This window comes from Candida albicans, chromosome 4, assembly GCF_000182965.3.
Source record: "Candida albicans SC5314 chromosome 4, complete sequence".
NCBI classification, from domain to species: Eukaryota; Fungi; Ascomycota; class Pichiomycetes; order Serinales; family Debaryomycetaceae; genus Candida; species Candida albicans.
The window spans coordinates 1,529,536-1,548,217 of record NC_032092.1 but is presented as its reverse complement, the minus strand read 5'-3'; the positions used below and the strand labels follow the sequence as shown (position 1 = coordinate 1,548,217).

Sequence of the window (18,682 nt, the reverse complement as noted above, 5' to 3'; positions counted from 1 at the left end):
AATGACGTAGTGCAAAGAGTACAAAATGTATTGTAGGCGCAATAGTCAATTTATTAGACTACAATTCTAGATTTAGATGAAAATTACTCTTCTGTCTACATACGATTTTGCAATTAATCTTATTAATTCAAGCTATAAAAGATGTCCATGAAACACCTTAAAAATTGTTTGGTGCCTGAACTTAACAATTAACAGTGGACTTCACCATCTGCATGTGTGTGGCAATGCAGGTTAGCATCTGTTGTGGCGCTAGGGTTGCTATCGGTATGTTGATGAGAACTTGAGGCTGTGCTACTGGCCCCTGAATCAGAGCCACTGTCGCTATCCTCGAAGCTGCTAAAATCTGATTTCTTGTACAGAGTACCATCTCCATTGCACCCTTCGCCGGGAATTGTCACATCATATGCATACACATCCAAAGCATAATAAATCAATGAGTTTGAGTTTCTTACAGCATAAGTTGAATTTTCTTGAGCCAATTCAAGGACTTCCTCATAAGTGTCAGCGTAATGTTCAATAACAAGTTGACCAATCGATTTCAAGTGCCAGAATCTGTGTAACAAGTCACCTGCCCAAAAAATGTTTGTCTTAGATTTCGAGACGGTATATCCACTGGAGCATAGTTGGGTTAAGTATCTTCTGGTAACAAAAGATAAGTCACAAATAATAGTTTGATCGCTATGGTTGGAACCTCTCCAATAACCAGCCCAGCCATCATTTTTGCACTTATCATCTAAGTCATCACAAAGAAACAAAATGGATGATTTGTCAGCACCGACAACATTGTCAAAATGACCAACAACCTCAGCACTTGCAGTCTCATTTCCAAAGTATTTTCTGAAAAATGGCGATTTGCTACCGAATCTCAATGTGTGGTCCCTGGCATGTTCAGCTAATAATTGAGCTTCTTGCAACCCAGTAGATAATTGATTATATTGTGTGGCATTACACGACAGATCAATCGGAAAACCTTTAACCCAGTCGGCCCGCCAATCGTAACCTGTAGGTGAAGCATCAACAAATCTGGTAACCGTAACTGGTGCAGCAACGGAAAAAGCAAAAAATAAACAAAACAATAAATAATTCATATTTCGAGAGAAAGTTTGTGATTATAGATGCGAATAAAAAAAATGATTAACCAAACAAAGGTCTTTTCCAACGAGATATTGTTGCCTCTTTATACTTTGGTTAACACATAAGATATAACCATTATAACTGTTCCCGTTCCTTCTTTCTTTTCTTGAATTGTTCGGAATACTGATCCATGAAGATACCGAGAAAATAATAAATTAATTACTTGCATCTGGTATCTCTTGGCAAATAGAACTGTAGTGGTTGTGATGAGAGTGGGTGGGTGCGAAAGATTTCATACAAAATTTTAACTGTTCACCAAAATTGTTGGACAAAATGAGGTTGCCCAGAATAGTTGGAAACATGAATATATGGGCCCGTAGCAATGAAGATATATACCATGGTGGTTAAAGTGTTGAGTTCTCTTGGCGACCGATGGAATCTTGGAAAACGGAATAATTAATATAAAGGTAGCCTTTGCTGAATATGTTTTTGGTGGTAGCTCTCTAAAAATTAACAACATCAATGAAGTTTACCCATTTATTTTTCATCGGTTTATTGACTAAGGTTTATACAGAAACTGTGACAGTTTTATCAACCAGAAGCTACAGATTAGCAACCACGGAGCTGACCCCTACTGATGGTACTGTTTACTTAACGTTAACGAGACAACAAAGTCTGTCAACTTCCTTGAATGCTTCTACAATTACCACACCACCACTGAACCTGTCTGCTAGTGTTCAAACAACAGCTGTTACTGACTGTCACTTTCATAATTCGGTCCAATATTGTGTTGATGGTTACGGAAATGAAGGTTCAATCTTGCCAGTTCCAACCAATACAAACAACCTTCCTACAAGCTATGATGGATGCCATTCCCACGATGGTGATACTTTCTGTATGGATGGAGATAAAGAAGTTCAGTTTGTGAAATTAGAAGATGAAGATGATGAAGAGTCGAGCTCATCTTCAGGAAAAAAGTGTCATTTCCATGCTGGTGTTGAGCATTGTGTCGATGACAATAACCATGACGCTGTGACTTGTGAAAGAGTGAAAAGAGATTACGATATTCCTTTGAGAATTGGGTTGCTTTTTGTTATTCTTGTTACTTCTGGTATCGGGTCTTTTGGTCCAATTGTTTTGAAACAATTTGTCAACTTATCACAGGAAAACTATATTATTGTTATCATCAAACAGTTTGGTACTGGTATAATCATATCAACGGCATTTGTCCATTTAATGACTCATGCGCAATTAATGTGGAGCAATTCTTGTTTGAAAATCAAATATGAAGGTACTGGTGCTTCAATAACCATGGCTGGGATTTTTATTGCTTTTATAATTGAGTACATTGCTCTTAGAATAGTCAATGCCCGTGATACTGGAAAGGTTGATAAAAAGGAAATTGAGGAAACATCTAGTAATGAGCAATCATTACATGGAATCTCTGTTAACGACAAGATTTCAGTAATGATTTTAGAAGCAGGTATTATTTTCCACTCCATTCTTATTGGTATTACTTTAGTTGTCACAGATGATGTTTACTTTATTACCTTGTTTATTGTTATTGTTTTCCATCAGTTTTTCGAAGGTTTGGCTTTGTCTTCGAGAATTATATCTATTACCAATGCAAGTTTGTCAACTAAATTAGTGATGGCACTCATGTTTGCATTGATCACCCCTATTGGAATGGCAATTGGTATCGGTGTTTTGAACAAATTCAACGGTAATGACCCCTCTACTTTAATTGCATTGGGAACTTTAGATTCTTTTTCAGCAGGTGTGCTCCTTTGGACTGGTTTAATTGAAATGTGGAGTCACGATTGGTTACACGGCCACTTGAGAAACAGTTCTTTTGTAAAAACTACAGTTGCCTTAGTAAGTTTGATTTTGGGAATGTTGCTCATGAGCTTATTGGGTAATTGGGCGTAAATTTCCGTATACATATATACATTACTACAGAACATACTAATATATGCAGCTGTAAATTACCAACTTATTGGTTTGAAGTTTGGCGACCAATGCCTCTGACCACCATAATGGGTCTCGTATTCTTTCTCAATGGCCTTGATTGCCTCGCTTTTTATTTGATCCTTATCCAAATGGGTTAATTCTTTCACTTCAAACAATTTATCCACTTCGGATGCGGCAAGTGCAATAAGAGTTTTTCTGGCGAAAGCATGACTAACTGGTTTCCCGTTTCTTCGATGTCTATCTTCAAATAATCTGGTGGCTTCAAAGGACGCGGCCCCTGCAACCATATCATGAGAAAGCTTTGACCTGTTGTCACCAGCACTTCTTGTACTTCTTTTGTTAGTAGCACTACCACTTGGACTCATGCTGATGCTGCTACTGCTGCTGCTATTACTGACATTACCATATACTTTTCTGTGATTGGCTTTGAGTATTTCAGACATTTTTAATATGGGGCAGTAGTAGATAGGAATGAAAGCTGAGCAAATCCTCAGTCATTTATACAAATTCTCATTGCAATAAAGTAAGCATATGCAAAGAGTAGCTGCACAAACTCACAGTTATGACAAGCACTGTCACAACAGCATGATTATGCATACAATAATTTCACCAATGTATTATCTTCTTGTTTCAAATTTGTGATTCATTTATGCTCCTTATATTTTAAAATTAATCAATCCATTTCGTATCTCATCAATAAACTCACCTTTTTCATTAACAAAACTTCCCCAAAGCTCTCGATCATACGCATTGTTCACTGGAAATAGAAATTGTTGTGATATTCCATTATTCTCCATAATTACCAAGCCAGAATGAAGAGCAATCTGGTTACTTTTATATAATTTGCTATTGACGTCTTTTGGAATCTCCGAATTTAGCTTGAAATCAGAAAAATTGTCATCATTCAATAAAGGAACTCCAAATTTTTGTATGATGTGATCTCGAATTTGGTTCTTTCTTCCAGTTTCCAACTCTAGGATAATTGGCAAAATTGGGCCCTGTTGGAATACCGGAAATACTCCTTTGATGGTTCGCCTTGCCGACGGAATCAATTTGTAATGTGTAACGGCCGAATAAGTGAATAGTTCTCTCGATTTGTTTTTCCCTCTGTAATCTTTCTCTAAAGCTTGGATGGGGAAATCTATTGTGCCTTGAGTTGATTCAGGAATTTGGTCGAGAGCAATTAATCCGACATACCTTCTTGTAAGTCGAAGTGTACCTTCCTGAAAAAACGATTTTCTAACTTTATCTGCCCATTTTTTATTTCTAGCAACTACGAGACCGCCTGTGACGAATCTATCTAGTCGTTGTACAAGTCTAAATTGCGATGAGTTGACCGAGGGAAGTATTTTTGTAAATTCGTTTGTCAATGCAGTGATAATGTTATTTGTGTGGCTGGCATCACATACCATTCCAGACGGTTTATTAACTACTGCATAGTTGAAAGTACGTTTGACAAGGTCTAGTTTCATAAAGTTGCAAATGGATGAGTCATTAAAAGTGGAATAAAAACAAAAAATGTCAACAAACGATTCAGACTATGAAATCGAGTATTGGCGAACAAAAAAAAACAAACTCAAATCATTGTGCTACTGAAAAGCTCTACACATCCACCACTAATTCACAATCATGAGCAAGAAGAGTACAGATTTAACTAAATCACTTCGATTCTTGCAAGTGTCGAAGTTGATGCGTGCTTTCAAGCCAGTTACTATAAATGGAATCTCGACCAAATCGATTATTAAACAAGTGAAAGAAATAGAATCAGATAGCCCTAACCATTTTAAATGTTATAAAAATCATGCTCGATTGTCATATTTACAAAAGTATTTGCTTGATTATATTAAAAGCAAACCAGAAAATCTTATCTACTTGTCACTCAGAATTAAACCTTCTGATCCTGAATTTCCATACGATCTAGAAAAATTGAATATCAACTTGACTATTCCAAGTGGGTTCCCAGAGGACAAGTCTCAGCGACCTAAAATCAGTGTATTAAATGAAGACATTCCCAGAGGATTTGCTTATAATGTTGAAGTGGGATTTCAAAGAATAGTTGATATTGCTCAAGGTGCCCTCAAAGATGATGAAATTACCTTGGTTGATGGGATAGGGTTGGCTTCAATGATATTGACATTGGATAAATATTTGGAATTATTTTTGAAGCAGGAAAAGAAAGAAACTATCAAGTTTGTAAAAACCAAGAAGAAATCCCCGCCAGTGACATCAACAAAGTCTCAACAAAGTGTGCAGCCGAAACAACAACCAAAGCAACAGCCGAATACTAGTATAAAGACAAATTACAAACCAAAAGTTGACCCAAAGTTGTTACTTCAACGAAAGAAACTTCTTGAAGAGATGTGTTATAAACTAAATGGATCTGTCAGGCCACTCAAAGAAGAGGTTTATCGAGCCACTATTCCAGTACTTCCTAATACTGCTCCGGAACTTTGGAAGTTGAACGGGGATATCGATCTTATGCTCACGGTTCCACAAACTTATCCTATGGACAAGATAAGTGTTTCATTGAGGAACAACTTCAATGAAAACCTAGTGGTAAAGCATTGCCAAGAGGACCAGTTTGAGAAGGTAAAGATTATTAAACAATACAAAAAGTATGAGAAAAATATGAACATTAATGTAAGGAGTTATGACTTTGGAACTGAAAACTTGACTGTAATACTAAATTATTTGACGAATAACATTGATAAATTTGTTCTTGACGCAGAAAGTTTCAAAAAGTATAATGATACTGTGAAAATTTTTAAAGCCGAGATGGTTAGTACAGAATGCTGAAATTGTGGTAGCTAGGATGAATGAAAAAATGAAACAGAATATGTTATTATTCAACGTAACTTCAGTTTTAATAGTTTGTAGGTAAGAATCGGTATTTGTATACCTCTACATTCGATCTTAGAATAGTTGTAGAGTTTAGTAACGCAACGGCCAAATTCAAGAAAAAACTTCTAACACATTCCTTAGTTTCATCTTGGTTAGATGAATCCTTTGGGAATGGTAGAAATTAATCAATCATGTTTGCTACATTTAGACTAGAATGTTTTGGTGCTGGAGGCGATCCTCCAAAATTATGCGAAGAAGCAAAAAAAAAAACGAAAACGAAAAAACAAAAACAAACTAGAAGCTTGATTTTTCTTTACAGAGCAACAACAAAAACATCCATCATCAATAATCATGGCAGAGGAACAAAGAAGACAAATAGAACAGTTGATGGGAAAAGAAAACGGATCGCTGATACGGCGAAGAGATCCTGAAATGACTTCATCTCGTGTATGTCGGGCTTTTTTAGTCGGCACCTGTCCTCATGATTTATTTGTAGGAACAAAGCAAGATCTTGGAAGATGTCCTAATCTACATTTACAAAAACATAAACTAGAATACGAGCATCGAACGAAAAAATTGGGCGAAAAGTTTCCTGACATAGAGTATGATTATTACAAATTGTTGTCTAAATATGTCTCTGATTTGGACCGAAATATCCACAATGCCCAATTACGTTTGCAGCACACGCCAGAGGAAAAAGCAAAAATTGCCCGAGTTACAAAGGAATTAGATGATCTAGATGTTGAGATTGGTTTGATGGTCCAAGAGCTTAATTATTTGGTAGCCAAAAATCAGGCCAGTAAAATTATTGATTACGCCATTGAATTGAATGCCAAATGTGAAGAGAGGGAAAAACTCAGTCAACAGGCTCGAAGAATAACTGAAAATGTTGGACAAACATCACAACAGAAACTTCAGGTGTGTGATGGGTGTGGTGCTTACTTGTCGAGATTGGATAACGATAGAAGATTAGCAGATCATTTTGTTGGAAAAATACATATGGGTTATTTGGAAATACGAGAAAACTTCAAGGAGGTACAAAATAAGTATAAGAAAATGGGAAAGAACCTATAATATTGTTTGTTCGAAATTAGGATGTGCAACATGACTAATTATCAACAATAAGCTAGAATTGTATAATGGTAGTGATTGTACTGAAGAGAACAATACACTAATTTATTCCATTGACAATGGAATAAGTGGACCGATAATTCATATGGATAATTCAGTCTACTGTGAGAGGAATTTTCTATTTATATATAGAGGAAATTCCTCAAGGTATTAGATTGTATATTTTCTATAGAACTAAGCTTGAATACTATACCAATTGCGTTTCAAAACGCAGGCTAAGCCGCCCATTTATCGCTAAAGACTTTTCAATAATTGTTTACCAGCATAAATCGGAAACCGGACGTACAATTAATGGTTAGTGTTTCACTTTTTCCATTGTTTTATAGTTGTATAGCGTTAGACAATGTGTACCAAAACAATGAAAGAATGTATAGTTTCCTCCAATTATAATTAGAAATGGAGTTGACGTGCAGAATTACTTGTGCCCCTCCCCCATACAACTTAGTCTTCAAAGTAAACAATTTCCGAGTTTTGACAAAACAACTAATGGCTAAACTCTTGCGATTGGCGGAAATAGCGTCAAATGTGCCAAGACCTATTTTCCCCGAGTGACACAAAAAAGAAAACAAGAGAATTAAAGTTGCAAAGTAAGTGATACCACCAAAAATACCATTTGGAAAATGAAGAATATATTTGAACAAACGGAAAACGATTACTAGAGGTTTGGAGTTATCGGAACGTAAAACGAACGTCTCCATGCTCGGGAGTACTGGATATGGGTATAAATAGGAAATCAAATGTCTTTTCCAAACATGATTGTAGAAGAAGATCAATAACCAACAAACCAACTGATCAATTACCATAAAAATGAAATTTTCTACTATTTTAGCCATTCCATTTGCAATTGCCTTTGCCAATGCTGCTGCTGCTCCTGCTGTTACTGCTGCCCCAGCCCCTGCTGCTGATAATCCTTATACTATTTACCCTCCTGTTCCCAAAACTGCTTCAATCAACGGTTTCGCTGATAGAATCTACGATCAAATTCCAAAGTGTGCTCAAGAATGTGTTAAGCAAAGTACCAGCTCTACTCCTTGTCCATACTGGGATACCGGTTGCTTGTGTGTTATCCCTAACTTTACAGGTGCTGTTGGTAATTGTGTTGCATCCAAATGTCGTGGTGCTGATGTTACCAACTTCAGAAAGTTGGCTGTCGGTGCTTGCGCTGCTGCTGGTGTTTGGGATCCATACTGGATTATTCCAGCAAGTGTCTCAAGTGCTTTGGACGCCGCTGCTACCGCAACTGGTAATTAGTATTGTCGGTAAATCTATGTGTTCGTGCTTACTATCAATGTTTAAGATTGTATAGTCTATTTTTTTTATAGCACTTTGACCAATATATATGAATATTTTATGTTACATATCAGAAGTAAAGTCGTAAAGAGTACATTTCTGTACGAGTAAGACCTTACTTTCTCAATTTTAAAACTATATACGTAGCAAATCTGTAAACAAAAACTAGAGCAATTAAAACCCCAATCCATAATCCCTTATCGTAGTTCCCGTATCCCAAGCTTTCCAATACAGCTTTTCCACTAATTTTGCACTGGCTTGCCAAGGGTGAATCATACATGCAATGACACCCATCTCCACAACGAAACTCTCTGTTGGTAAACTCATTGAAGATCATTCCTTGAAAGACGTATCTTTGATAATCAATCCAATAGAAGGTATAATACCAAAACACGTTCAAAATATTTGAAGGCACTAAAAAACCTCCTACTGCCATCCACAATCCATTGGCAAAAGCTGTTATTGCTAATGACACAACAAAGTTCGGGAAAACGCTGGCAATGAACGTAGTCATTGATTCTGCTGCGACTAAATCCAAGAATAGCCACATCAAATAATACCAGAACCCACTTGCTGTTTGGTGAAAGTTGACCATAAAAAATGTAATAACGCTAAACACGGCAGCAATTAAAAATAAAAATGGAAGCCCAACCAAAAAATTTGCTAAGGAAAATGCCAAGGGCCCATACAACCCATTCATTCTCTCCTTCTTATAACTTTGAATGTCTTCAAGATATGATGGAATGTACGCAACTGACATAAACGACATAAATGCCCCCGAAAAAAATATGGCATTAATGAATGGTTGTATGTTTTTTTGGCCATTTTGCAATCTCAACCACACAGTGCCCATTAATATCGCCAAACCCAAGTACATAACTAACCTAACATAGTATGTCAAGATATCTCTTCTAGCCTTGGTCAAAGAACGAGCTATCAAAATCAAAATGTTTTGCATCTCGTTTATGGTAGTGGCCTCAGTTAATTGAACCGATTCTGTCCCAACTTTGTGAACGTCTCCGCTGTTCCACTTAGATACCAAGTCATCAAGAACACTAGAATCACCCTGAAAATCCGTATTAATCAAATCCAAAACGTATTCAGCTGGGTTAATGTACGGAGGCATCGTGTGTCCAATTGAGTTGAAATACTTGACCACATTGCTAACAGCGCCATTATAGACTGTTCTACCTTTGGAAAGAAACATTACCTTGTCAAAAAGTTCAAATGTGTATGTGCTGGGCTGATGAATGGAGCAAATAATAACCATATTCTCTCTCTTTGCGATTTTTTTAATAGTGCTAATGACTTCACGAGACGCAACAGAATCTAATCCAGATGTGGGCTCGTCTAAAAATAAAATTGATGGGGAGGTAATGATTTGAGAAGCAATACTAACTCTTCTCTTCTGTCCACCAGAAATGCCCTTTTGAATCGGAGTACCAATTTTCAGCATAGCCTGACCCTCTAATCCAAGTGACTTGATTGTTTTGCTAACAAGTTCTTTTTTGTGTGCTTTATCAATACCAGCAAACTGTGCACTGTAATCGACTGTTTCCAGGACGGTTAAAGAGCCGATCAAAGAATCTTCTTGTTCAACATAGCTCGAAAGTTGCTTGATTTTGTTTAAAGTTGCACGTTCATTGTTGATAAATATACCACCTTCAAGGGTCGAGGAACGTGGACTAGTTCTATATGCCAACACATTAAGCAAAGTTGACTTCCCACAGCCAGATGGACCCATAATAGCTAACATTTCTCCAGCACTAACAGAGCCATAAATATCATCAAGAATTGTCTTGCCATTTTGTAATGTCAAACTAATATTTGACCAAGAATAAGTTTCAACCAGCATCTTGTTTAATTGACTTATTTGCAATTATTGTTAAAATGTGAATTGATTAGTTCTCTTTAAAAATTTTGCAACAGGGCCCATTTATAATCATGCGGGGTTTGAAATTTTTTTTGCAATCTCATAGAAAAATTGTGTATTAAAATATGTGTCCATTTTCGCGGGAATAAGTGAATACTAAGGGAATAAATGGGATCGATACACTCAAAAAAAAGAAAAACAATATCTTGCATGAATTTGCTTGGCCCTGTGTGTTCATTTGCAACTTTTGTGTACCAAATAAAAAGAAAGACGGAATGGTCCAATCTTATATCTTGCATGAGATAAGTATCTCTACACTGTTACGTAAAAGAAATACCATTTGTGTGTATTAATAATTTGTATTTGAGATACTGTGAATAGTATACGATCTACGAAAAACTATCTTGGTGTACAAATTTTCCTCTCAATTTGCAACAAAAAAACACCAAAAAGAAAAACACTTGAACAGTTCTTATTTCAATTCAAATCCTTCTTTGATGCCTTCAATGGACAAAACATCATTATACCATTGAGTCACATGAGGGTACTTTTCTTCAAAATTTTCAATCTCAAATTTGGTCCCTGTTGTTTTTTCAATACGACGGAAATGCCCAACGGCAAAAGCCAAGTCAGCTATTGTGAATTTATCACCAACAAACCATTTTCTTTGCGCCAAATGTGAATCCAAAACCTGATAAACTTTGCGAATTTGTTCAAACCCTTTGTCGACTAACCATTGATCGTCACTGCGAAACTTTTTGTAAAAGAATAATCTAGACAAGGCATCGCTGAATTGGGTTGACTGGTAGAATAACCATCTCAATTGTTGCCAATACAATGGATCAGTGCTTGGGTAACTAAACTTGTTCTCGGTATCATAATTATCAGCAAGATATTGCAAAATAGCATTACTTTCACATAATGTTACATCACCATCAACTAAAGTTGGAACAAGGCCATGAGGGTTTAATTCAAGATACCAATTCTCCTTGATTTCCTTAGTGGGCCAATCAAACATGTGGATTTCATTTGGAACATCTAAGATATGTAAAAAAATCAATGGTTTACGACCATTTCCAGTTGGAGCAGTGTATAATTTCATACTTTTGTTGAGGTTGTCTTTGCAGAGTAAACAAATCACCAAAGTATGGGATCTATTACCACCTTTATATACCCGTTTCTTTTTGGGCAAATGAAACTGGGGTAGCATACTTTTTTTAAAAAAAAATAAACTTTCTTGATTACTAATGCATGTATCTCGTATTTGACAGAGTCATATTTGCAAGTATTTCAAGAAAAAGTTTACGTGAAATCAGTGAATATTATTTTCCCCACCAGATATTCCTACTTGCAATGAAGAAAGCAAATGGGTGAATAAATTAGTAATCAAGAAGAGCAAAACCTTAAAAGATTGGAACATACCGTTATAATCATTGGTTGGAAACATACATGTAAGACAATACTTCAAAACACAAAATAATTCAAGTAATTTATTAAAGTTGGCTACATAAGATACGGCTAACGACAGATTTCATTTTCTTGCTCTTCGACATCAGACCAAATAAACTTAGTTCTGAAATATCTAGCAACAAATGTTAGAATTAACAATATTGGCACTTCTAACAAAGGTCCAAAAGTTGCAGCAATAGCTTGTTTACTGCCTGAGCCATAAATTGAAATCGCAACAGCAAGTGATAACTCAAAGTTATTAGAAGCAGCAGTAAAACTTTGGGTTGTGATTTCAGAATAATTGGCACTACACCCTCTCCGCCATTTGGTTGGATACTTTTCGATTTTTTCTTCACATCCACATAATAATCTAGTATCTTCATCCTCCAATTTTGGTGCCTTTGATGACCACCTTAAAACAAAAAACGTCGTAAACCAAGCAATTAAAAAGTATAAAGTCAAAGGAATAAAACAAAGGAAGGCAGTTCCAACTTCTTCAATAAACTCTTTACCTTTATCAATGAAAATAACAATAATAGTGTACAACAATCCAATTAAAGCCCAAGGACTGATAAATCTAATCAACTTATCGTAAACCTTAAAGTATAATAATGCAAATCTGACAACCACACCAAGACCAAGTGGTACACCTAAGAAGAAAGCGACACTCTTTGCAACTATCGAATATGAAACACCAGAGTCAATTGGAATAGGATCACCCGATATCACATAACAGAAAAACAATTGATAAGGGGCATACAAAACAACCTGCAACAAACTGTTAATAAAAACAATAACAGCACAAAGCGTGTTATCACCCAAGGCAATGTCATTCCACAACAATACCATGGCAATACATCTCGCAATTCCAATCATAATTATACCAGTTCTATACTCGTCATAGTTGAATAAAACCATCCAAGCCAATCCAAGCATAATGAAGGGACATATAATCCAGTTCAAAACAAGCGAAATCAAAATAGGTCTGAGATAGGTACTTTTGTTGAAAAACTTATGGAAATGCTCCCATTCCACTTTACATAATGGAGGAATCATCATAATTATTAACCCTATTGCTAAGGGTACAGACACACCAACGACCTTAGTACCATTAAATGCTTCACTGCTCCCAGGTACATATACCGATATTATCACACCAATAACTATTGCAAGAACAATTAATAATGGTAACAATTTATCTGTAATAGATAAGCCTCTGAACGCGGCTCTAGCATCTTGTTTGAAAGTCATGATTACCACCAAGTAAAAATTCTAACTGAAAATGTTCAAACAAACTGAATATCAACTATAGTCAATACCTGCAAATACAAACATTTGTAAAATCATGGAATTTTCATTTTTCTTTTTCCAGGAACTTCCAGCATCTTTAAATAAAAATATTATAATTAAACTTTTCAGGCTGACTAATCATTGATTCAGGCGCGCTACTATAATTTTATTCCATTATAATGCTTTTAACTTTAAGTTTAATTGCCAAGAAGCTTCTACAACATGAATGGTCCCGATAAACTCTTTTATTGAAGCATGGATGAGGTCACTTTCAATGGGGTATTAGTAATCATGAAATTTATTTCTTGGTTTAATGCATTATTGTTGAGATTATGTAACATTATTGGTACTAGTTTACTTCCCCCCTTGTTTGCGTGTAACAATCTCCTTGTTGTTATGGGTATGTGCCAAGTCCCCGTAAGTGTTTACTATATACGCCATTTGGTATGTTTTAACGGGAATGGTGGTTCCACACGTTTCCTGATATAATTTGTCCAAAATTATATATCATTTTACAGAAAACAAGCCTACAAAAAGTAATTACTGAAAAATAATATCAAGCCTGGCATTACCAAGAAGTTGGATCTAATATCTCAAGTGCCTAACATCTCATCAAGGACCATTGTATTTGATCTTTTGGTACAATATAGCCCAGCCTGATTTTTTTACCTCAACACTGTCGAATTGCGACTAGCCCACTAGACCACGACAATACGTAATCAACAATTTAAACAATTCTTTCTTAGATTTTGCTTGTTAGATCATACTCTATATTCTGTAATAACATTTAGTGTTGGCGACATCACATTTTGCCATTCCTGTACAAATCACACCAAAAGCGTAAACGTTTAAGTACTTGGAACTGAAGAAACAAAAGTTGAGAACGAGGAAAAAAAAAAATGTCATGAGTGGCAACCACTACTTAGTCAACATCAAATCAATAGTACCATAATGTCAGACGCCACCAAACTAGATTCTAAACCATCTACTACAATCCCTCTGAAACATACATCAGGTCTCACTGAAGAAGAAAAAAATGTTATCAAGACATTAGAAGAGGATGATGAATTTGAAGATTTTCCAGAAGATGATTCTAAATGGTCAAGTAATAGTACCAATAAATTGAGTGAACAAAATTTATGGGAAGAAGATTGGGATGATGATGATGGTCAAGATGAAGTGTCTAATAAATTAAGAGAAGAATTGAAGAAAACAATCAAACCAATCCAATAGTTTAGATGCTTTCTTAGTTGATTATTTAACAGGAAAAGGTTTTTTTATATTATTATTGATTTTATAAAATACACAACAACATAAAACTCCCATTATGCGTAGAAATTGACTGACTTGGACTTTCTGGCTTGCACTTCGCTAATAGCTTCCACAAAGTCTTCATGTTTGATTATAGATTTACCATTTCTCAAAGCAATCATACCTGCCTCTACTGTAACAGCCTTCAATTGGGCACCATTGAACTCGTCAGTAGATCTGGCCAATTCTCTCCAGTTAACCGAGTTATTGTCACAGTGTAATTTTCTTGCATGGATTTTCAACACAGATTCTCTGGCTTCCTCTGATGGCAATGGGAACTCGATTTTCCTATCCAATCTACCTGATCTCAACAATGCAGGGTCTAATGTATCGACTCTATTAGTAGCAGCTAAAACCTTGACTCTGTCGTCAGACCCAAACCCATCCAATTGATTCAACAATTCCAACATGGTTCTTTGCACCTCCCTATCACCACTTTTGTCGGAGTCGAATCTTTTGGTACCAATAGCATCCAACTCATCAATAAATATAATTGTTGGAGCCTTTTCCTTAGCCAAAGCAAATGCGTCACGAACTAACTTTGCACCATCCCCAATAAACATTTGCACCAATTGAGGAGCAGCCAATTTCAAAAACGTGGCACCAGATTGGGCAGCACAAGCTCTGGCTAATAAAGTTTTACCTGTACCAGGTGGACCATACATTAAAGCACCTTTTGGAGGTTTGATACCCAAGTTTTTGAACTTGTCTGCTTGTTTCATAGGCAACACCACGGCTTCAATCAATTCCTCAATTTGTTTGTCCAATCCACCAATATCAGAATAGTCTTCAGTTGGTTTTTCATCCACTTCCATCGCTTTCACTCTCGAATCATATTCCGAAGGCAAAGTATCCAACACAAGATAAGAGTCCTTGTTCACGCCAATTAAATCATTTGGTTTTAACTTGCTTGGGTCAACTAACCCTATCATTGGTAGAAATATAGTCTGTCTAGTTGATGTCTTGATTACCGCTGATTTACCAGCTCTAGCTGCGTCGATATCAATGTTGGCTCCTTGCTCACTGGCCTCTTTGTCAGCATCCAAATTTAATAACTCCACAACATTTCCCACCAAGTAAGGTAATTGCTTATTGTTGTTTATCTTTTCTTGATTGTCTTTTATTCTTTCCAACATCACGGTCTTTTCATGGTTCAACCTCTGTGATTCAGATCTCATAACTTTAATGTCATTATCCAACAATTTGGTTCTATTGATTATATCAGAAGTAGACGAATTCAAAATTTCTTGATCTATAACATTTTCTTCTTGTTGCTGATTGTTTTCTAAATCTTCTAAGGTAACCATTGTTGATACAGTTGTAGTATTCTGTAATTGGGAGAGGTCGAGTCTTTCCCTAGCATTTTTTTTTTCTCCCATACATTTTTGTTGCCACCACCACCCGAAAAAACTTGAGTGGAAAAGTGTTTTGATATTACGCACACGACTGCTATAATTGTTGATTTGTGATTAAGGTAGTTTTGAGATAACTGTTGTACCTTTTCCACCACTTTCTTCTTAATTATACACTATGTCGATTCCAAAGTATACTGATCATAAAGAGTTAACAGACGCAGAATTTACCAATTTAAAAGAAAATGTTATCAAAGGTATGTTTAGCAGGGAATGCAATTATTCTTTTCAAGTTTGGGTTTTTTTTTTGCTAACAATTCATTATAGCCAAATCCGCCGCTTATTGTCCTTATTCGAAATTCAGGTATGTTGATAGATTGCCAATCACGACGAGGAAGTGACTAACTTTTTTTCTTTTAATTTTTTACAGAGTGGGATGTACCCTTTTAACGGAATCGGGCGAGTTTATATCTGGTGCCAATGTCGAAAACGCATCATATGGGGCGGGTGTCTGTGCTGAACGAACAGCAATCGTTAAAGCAGTGGTATGTGTTTGATTTTTTTGAATTATCAATTGAGTTCTTACTAACTTGACTTATTGTCAACCTCTAGACCGATGGTCATAAGAAATATAAAGCAATTGCAGTTGCAGGAAACACCAAGGACCCTATAACTCCTTGTGGAATTTGTCGTCAATTCATTAGAGAGTTTGCCCCAGAAATCCCAGTGTACATGTTCAATGAAGAAAACAGGTTTATTAAGGTGTACCTTCAGGATTTACTACCATTGAGTTTCGGTCCAGAAGATCTCGGCGTATCGAATTAAAAGCTTGTACGGCATCACGCGACAGATTGCACCGCCAACAAGACCCGCCCATTCGAAAAACAAACAACGGTATTACGAACAGATTTGATGGAGACTCATTTTTCACTTTCTCACATAATCATGCGAAGAACCAGAAAAAAAAATTTTTTTCTTTCTTTCAATACATATTTTCTTTTTATCTTATTTGCAGTGATCACTTTCACCAAGAGTTATAGAATAACTATATACATATATACTATAAGAAAACATGGCATCTATCTGTGCAGCACCACATTGTGGTAAAGAAACCGAATCAGCTTTGAAATGTCCTGTATGTTTGAAAGAAGGCGTTTCTAGTGTATTTTGCAATCAGATCTGTTTCCGTTCCAGTTGGGCAATCCATAAAGGTATCCACAAGGCAGAAGACGGTTCTGAAGATTACAACCCATTCCCAAATTTTGAATTCACTGGCGAGTTGAGACCTCATTATCCCTTGACACCAAGAAGAGCCGTCCCTAAACATATTAAATTACCTGACTATGCCCAAGATGGTAAACCCATCAGTGAAATCAAAAACGATAGAATCGGGAAAATCCCTGTATTGACGCCGAAAGAAATTGAAAAAATCAGAAAAGTTACTAAAATAGCCAGAGAAGTGTTGGACATTACTGCCAGTCACGTTAAACCAGGTATCACCACCGACGAATTGGATGCAATTTTGCATAAAGAATGTGTTAAAAGAAATGCTTATCCATCGCCTTTGAACTACTACAATTTCCCTAAATCGTTGTGTACATCTATCAATGAAGTTATTTGTCATGGTATACCAGATAAAACCAAGTTACAGGACGGCGATATTATAAACTTGGATGTTACTATATATTATCTTGGGTTTCATGCTGATCTTAATGAAACTTATTACGTTGGTGACAAGGCAAAATGCAATCCAGAACTAGTCAATTTGGTTGAGACCACCAGAGAGTGTCTTGATTTAGCTATTAAACATGTAAAGCCAGGGATTGCATTTAGAGAATTGGGTAATATCATTGAAAAGCATGCAAGTGAAAACAACTGTTCGGTTGTGCGTACATATTGTGGCCATGGTTGCGGGGCATTATTCCACTGTCAACCCAACATTCCTCATTATGCTAAAAATAAAGCCATTGGAATTGCTAAACCAGGTCAAGTATTTACTATAGAACCAATGCTTAATGTTGGAACATACAAGGATTTGTCATGGCCAGACAAATGGACAGCTGTCACTCAAGATGGTAAATGCTCTGCCCAGTTCGAACATATGTTGTTAGTAACCGAAGACGGGTGTGAAGTATTAAGTGCCAGAACGGAAACATCTCCAGGTGGACCTGGACCCAGAATAAAATAATTGTCGTGTCAAATATAATTAGTAGACAAATTGCCATTTATATTATTTCTTTATCACTAACTAGTATATCTAATAATGTAGATTCAATTTTCTTGAGTGAACTTTCAAACACTTGTAGCTTTTTGGTGAATGAAATGTTTCCTCTCAGATTGGCTGAATCGTCAAAAACTCCTCGATTTATAGAAATTCCCAGATAGTGCTGTGTCAATAAAACATATTGATCGTACAATTTTTGTAAAAATCTGTAGTTATTCAAAGTAGCCTTGAGTTCAAAATCACCTGTTGATTGAGACAGTTGCAGTATACACATTCTCATTATTTCACCAGTGCAATCAAAGATCCCCATTAGATAATCTGCTAGATCAATAAAGTCAATATGTGGCTCAATAGCTTCAGGCAACAGCTCAGACTTAATCAAGTATTGTACAATTGGCTCAACATCATCGCCATTTATCAAAATTTGTATCATTTTCAAAAACACATCGTACCGTAATAATTGAAAATTGTATTTATAAAAAGCAAATGTGAAAAACTCGATCAATTCTTCAACCGCTCCTGATATTGTTCCTCGTAAGTGCATGTTTTCAGGGTAATTCTTTTGGATTTTAGCCAATCTATCACTCAAAACATTAAAATATCCAGCTAATTCTTTGATCAATTCATCTTCCAGTATAGTTCTATGCAAAGAAAATATCCCCTTTTTCGAATAGCTTGTTATATCTCGACACAATCGAATTACCCCTTCTCTATCATCTTGTTTTATCCGTAAATTGTCTCTTGCAGGTATGAATATCGTGCTAGCAAAATCTGACATTCTATAATGTTCTTTGATATTCGTGTATAAAATGTAATCTTAGCAAAACAAAAAAACTTCTCGCCCTTTTTTTTTTTTCAATGTAGACGTTTCCATGG

General features: G+C 36.0%; 15 protein-coding genes across 15 annotated transcripts; 7 read left to right on the top strand and 8 right to left on the bottom strand. All coding sequences in view use genetic code 12, as the record gives it.

Annotated features, from left to right (window-relative positions):
- Positions 1-188: 188 nt before the first annotated feature.
- On the bottom strand, positions 189-1,088 carry PRA1 (Pra1p; the record flags this gene model as incomplete). Its single annotated transcript, XM_710327.2, has 1 exon — positions 189-1,088. The coding sequence occupies one exon, from the start codon at positions 1,086-1,088 to the stop codon at positions 189-191; it is 900 nt and encodes a 299-aa protein (XP_715420.2).
- Positions 1,089-1,596: 508 nt separating this feature from the next.
- On the top strand, positions 1,597-3,003 carry ZRT1 (Zrt1p; the record flags this gene model as incomplete). Its single annotated transcript, XM_710328.2, has 1 exon — positions 1,597-3,003. One exon carries the CDS (start codon positions 1,597-1,599, stop codon positions 3,001-3,003), a length of 1,407 nt encoding a protein of 468 aa, XP_715421.2.
- A 56-nt stretch (positions 3,004-3,059) lies between these two features.
- On the bottom strand, positions 3,060-3,488 carry CAALFM_C406960WA (uncharacterized protein; the record flags this gene model as incomplete). Its single annotated transcript, XM_710329.2, has 1 exon — positions 3,060-3,488. One exon carries the CDS (start codon positions 3,486-3,488, stop codon positions 3,060-3,062), a length of 429 nt encoding a protein of 142 aa, XP_715422.2.
- Positions 3,489-3,773: 285 nt separating this feature from the next.
- Positions 3,774-4,517, bottom strand: CAALFM_C406950WA (pseudouridine synthase; the record flags this gene model as incomplete). Its single annotated transcript, XM_710330.2, has 1 exon — positions 3,774-4,517. A coding segment is annotated over one exon (744 nt), but the record flags the coding sequence as incomplete, so codon positions are not given.
- Positions 4,518-4,674: 157 nt separating this feature from the next.
- On the top strand, positions 4,675-5,841 carry CAALFM_C406940CA (uncharacterized protein; the record flags this gene model as incomplete). Its single annotated transcript, XM_710331.2, has 1 exon — positions 4,675-5,841. One exon carries the CDS (start codon positions 4,675-4,677, stop codon positions 5,839-5,841), a length of 1,167 nt encoding a protein of 388 aa, XP_715424.2.
- A 396-nt stretch (positions 5,842-6,237) lies between these two features.
- Positions 6,238-6,960, top strand: EXM2 (Exm2p; the record flags this gene model as incomplete). The annotated part of the gene is made up of 1 exon (XM_710332.1): positions 6,238-6,960. The coding sequence occupies one exon, from the start codon at positions 6,238-6,240 to the stop codon at positions 6,958-6,960; it is 723 nt and encodes a 240-aa protein (XP_715425.1).
- An 864-nt stretch (positions 6,961-7,824) lies between these two features.
- Positions 7,825-8,268, top strand: CSA2 (Csa2p; the record flags this gene model as incomplete). Its single annotated transcript, XM_710333.1, has 1 exon — positions 7,825-8,268. The coding sequence occupies one exon, from the start codon at positions 7,825-7,827 to the stop codon at positions 8,266-8,268; it is 444 nt and encodes a 147-aa protein (XP_715426.1).
- A 154-nt stretch (positions 8,269-8,422) lies between these two features.
- On the bottom strand, positions 8,423-10,162 carry CAALFM_C406910WA (uncharacterized protein; the record flags this gene model as incomplete). Its single annotated transcript, XM_710336.1, has 1 exon — positions 8,423-10,162. The coding sequence occupies one exon, from the start codon at positions 10,160-10,162 to the stop codon at positions 8,423-8,425; it is 1,740 nt and encodes a 579-aa protein (XP_715429.1).
- A 490-nt stretch (positions 10,163-10,652) lies between these two features.
- GST1 (Gst1p) lies at positions 10,653-11,390 on the bottom strand (the record flags this gene model as incomplete). Its single annotated transcript, XM_710337.2, has 1 exon — positions 10,653-11,390. One exon carries the CDS (start codon positions 11,388-11,390, stop codon positions 10,653-10,655), a length of 738 nt encoding a protein of 245 aa, XP_715430.2.
- A 308-nt stretch (positions 11,391-11,698) lies between these two features.
- Positions 11,699-12,880, bottom strand: ARR3 (Arr3p; the record flags this gene model as incomplete). The annotated part of the gene is made up of 1 exon (XM_710338.2): positions 11,699-12,880. The coding sequence occupies one exon, from the start codon at positions 12,878-12,880 to the stop codon at positions 11,699-11,701; it is 1,182 nt and encodes a 393-aa protein (XP_715431.2).
- Positions 12,881-13,870: 990 nt separating this feature from the next.
- CAALFM_C406880CA (proteasome regulatory particle lid subunit) lies at positions 13,871-14,152 on the top strand (the record flags this gene model as incomplete). The annotated part of the gene is made up of 1 exon (XM_019475400.1): positions 13,871-14,152. One exon carries the CDS (start codon positions 13,871-13,873, stop codon positions 14,150-14,152), a length of 282 nt encoding a protein of 93 aa, XP_019330945.1.
- A 92-nt stretch (positions 14,153-14,244) lies between these two features.
- Positions 14,245-15,537, bottom strand: RPT5 (proteasome regulatory particle base subunit; the record flags this gene model as incomplete). Its single annotated transcript, XM_710339.2, has 1 exon — positions 14,245-15,537. One exon carries the CDS (start codon positions 15,535-15,537, stop codon positions 14,245-14,247), a length of 1,293 nt encoding a protein of 430 aa, XP_715432.2.
- Positions 15,538-15,760: 223 nt separating this feature from the next.
- Positions 15,761-16,407, top strand: CAALFM_C406860CA (cytidine deaminase; the record flags this gene model as incomplete). The annotated part of the gene is made up of 4 exons (XM_019475399.1): positions 15,761-15,839; positions 15,910-15,946; positions 16,013-16,127; positions 16,195-16,407. 4 exons carry the CDS (start codon positions 15,761-15,763, stop codon positions 16,405-16,407), a joined length of 444 nt encoding a protein of 147 aa, XP_019330944.1.
- Positions 16,408-16,654: 247 nt separating this feature from the next.
- Positions 16,655-17,770, top strand: CAALFM_C406850CA (methionine aminopeptidase; the record flags this gene model as incomplete). The annotated part of the gene is made up of 1 exon (XM_710340.2): positions 16,655-17,770. The coding sequence occupies one exon, from the start codon at positions 16,655-16,657 to the stop codon at positions 17,768-17,770; it is 1,116 nt and encodes a 371-aa protein (XP_715433.2).
- Positions 17,771-17,807: 37 nt separating this feature from the next.
- CAALFM_C406840WA (uncharacterized protein) lies at positions 17,808-18,584 on the bottom strand (the record flags this gene model as incomplete). Its single annotated transcript, XM_710341.2, has 1 exon — positions 17,808-18,584. One exon carries the CDS (start codon positions 18,582-18,584, stop codon positions 17,808-17,810), a length of 777 nt encoding a protein of 258 aa, XP_715434.2.
- Between the last annotated feature and the right edge of the window lie 98 nt (positions 18,585-18,682).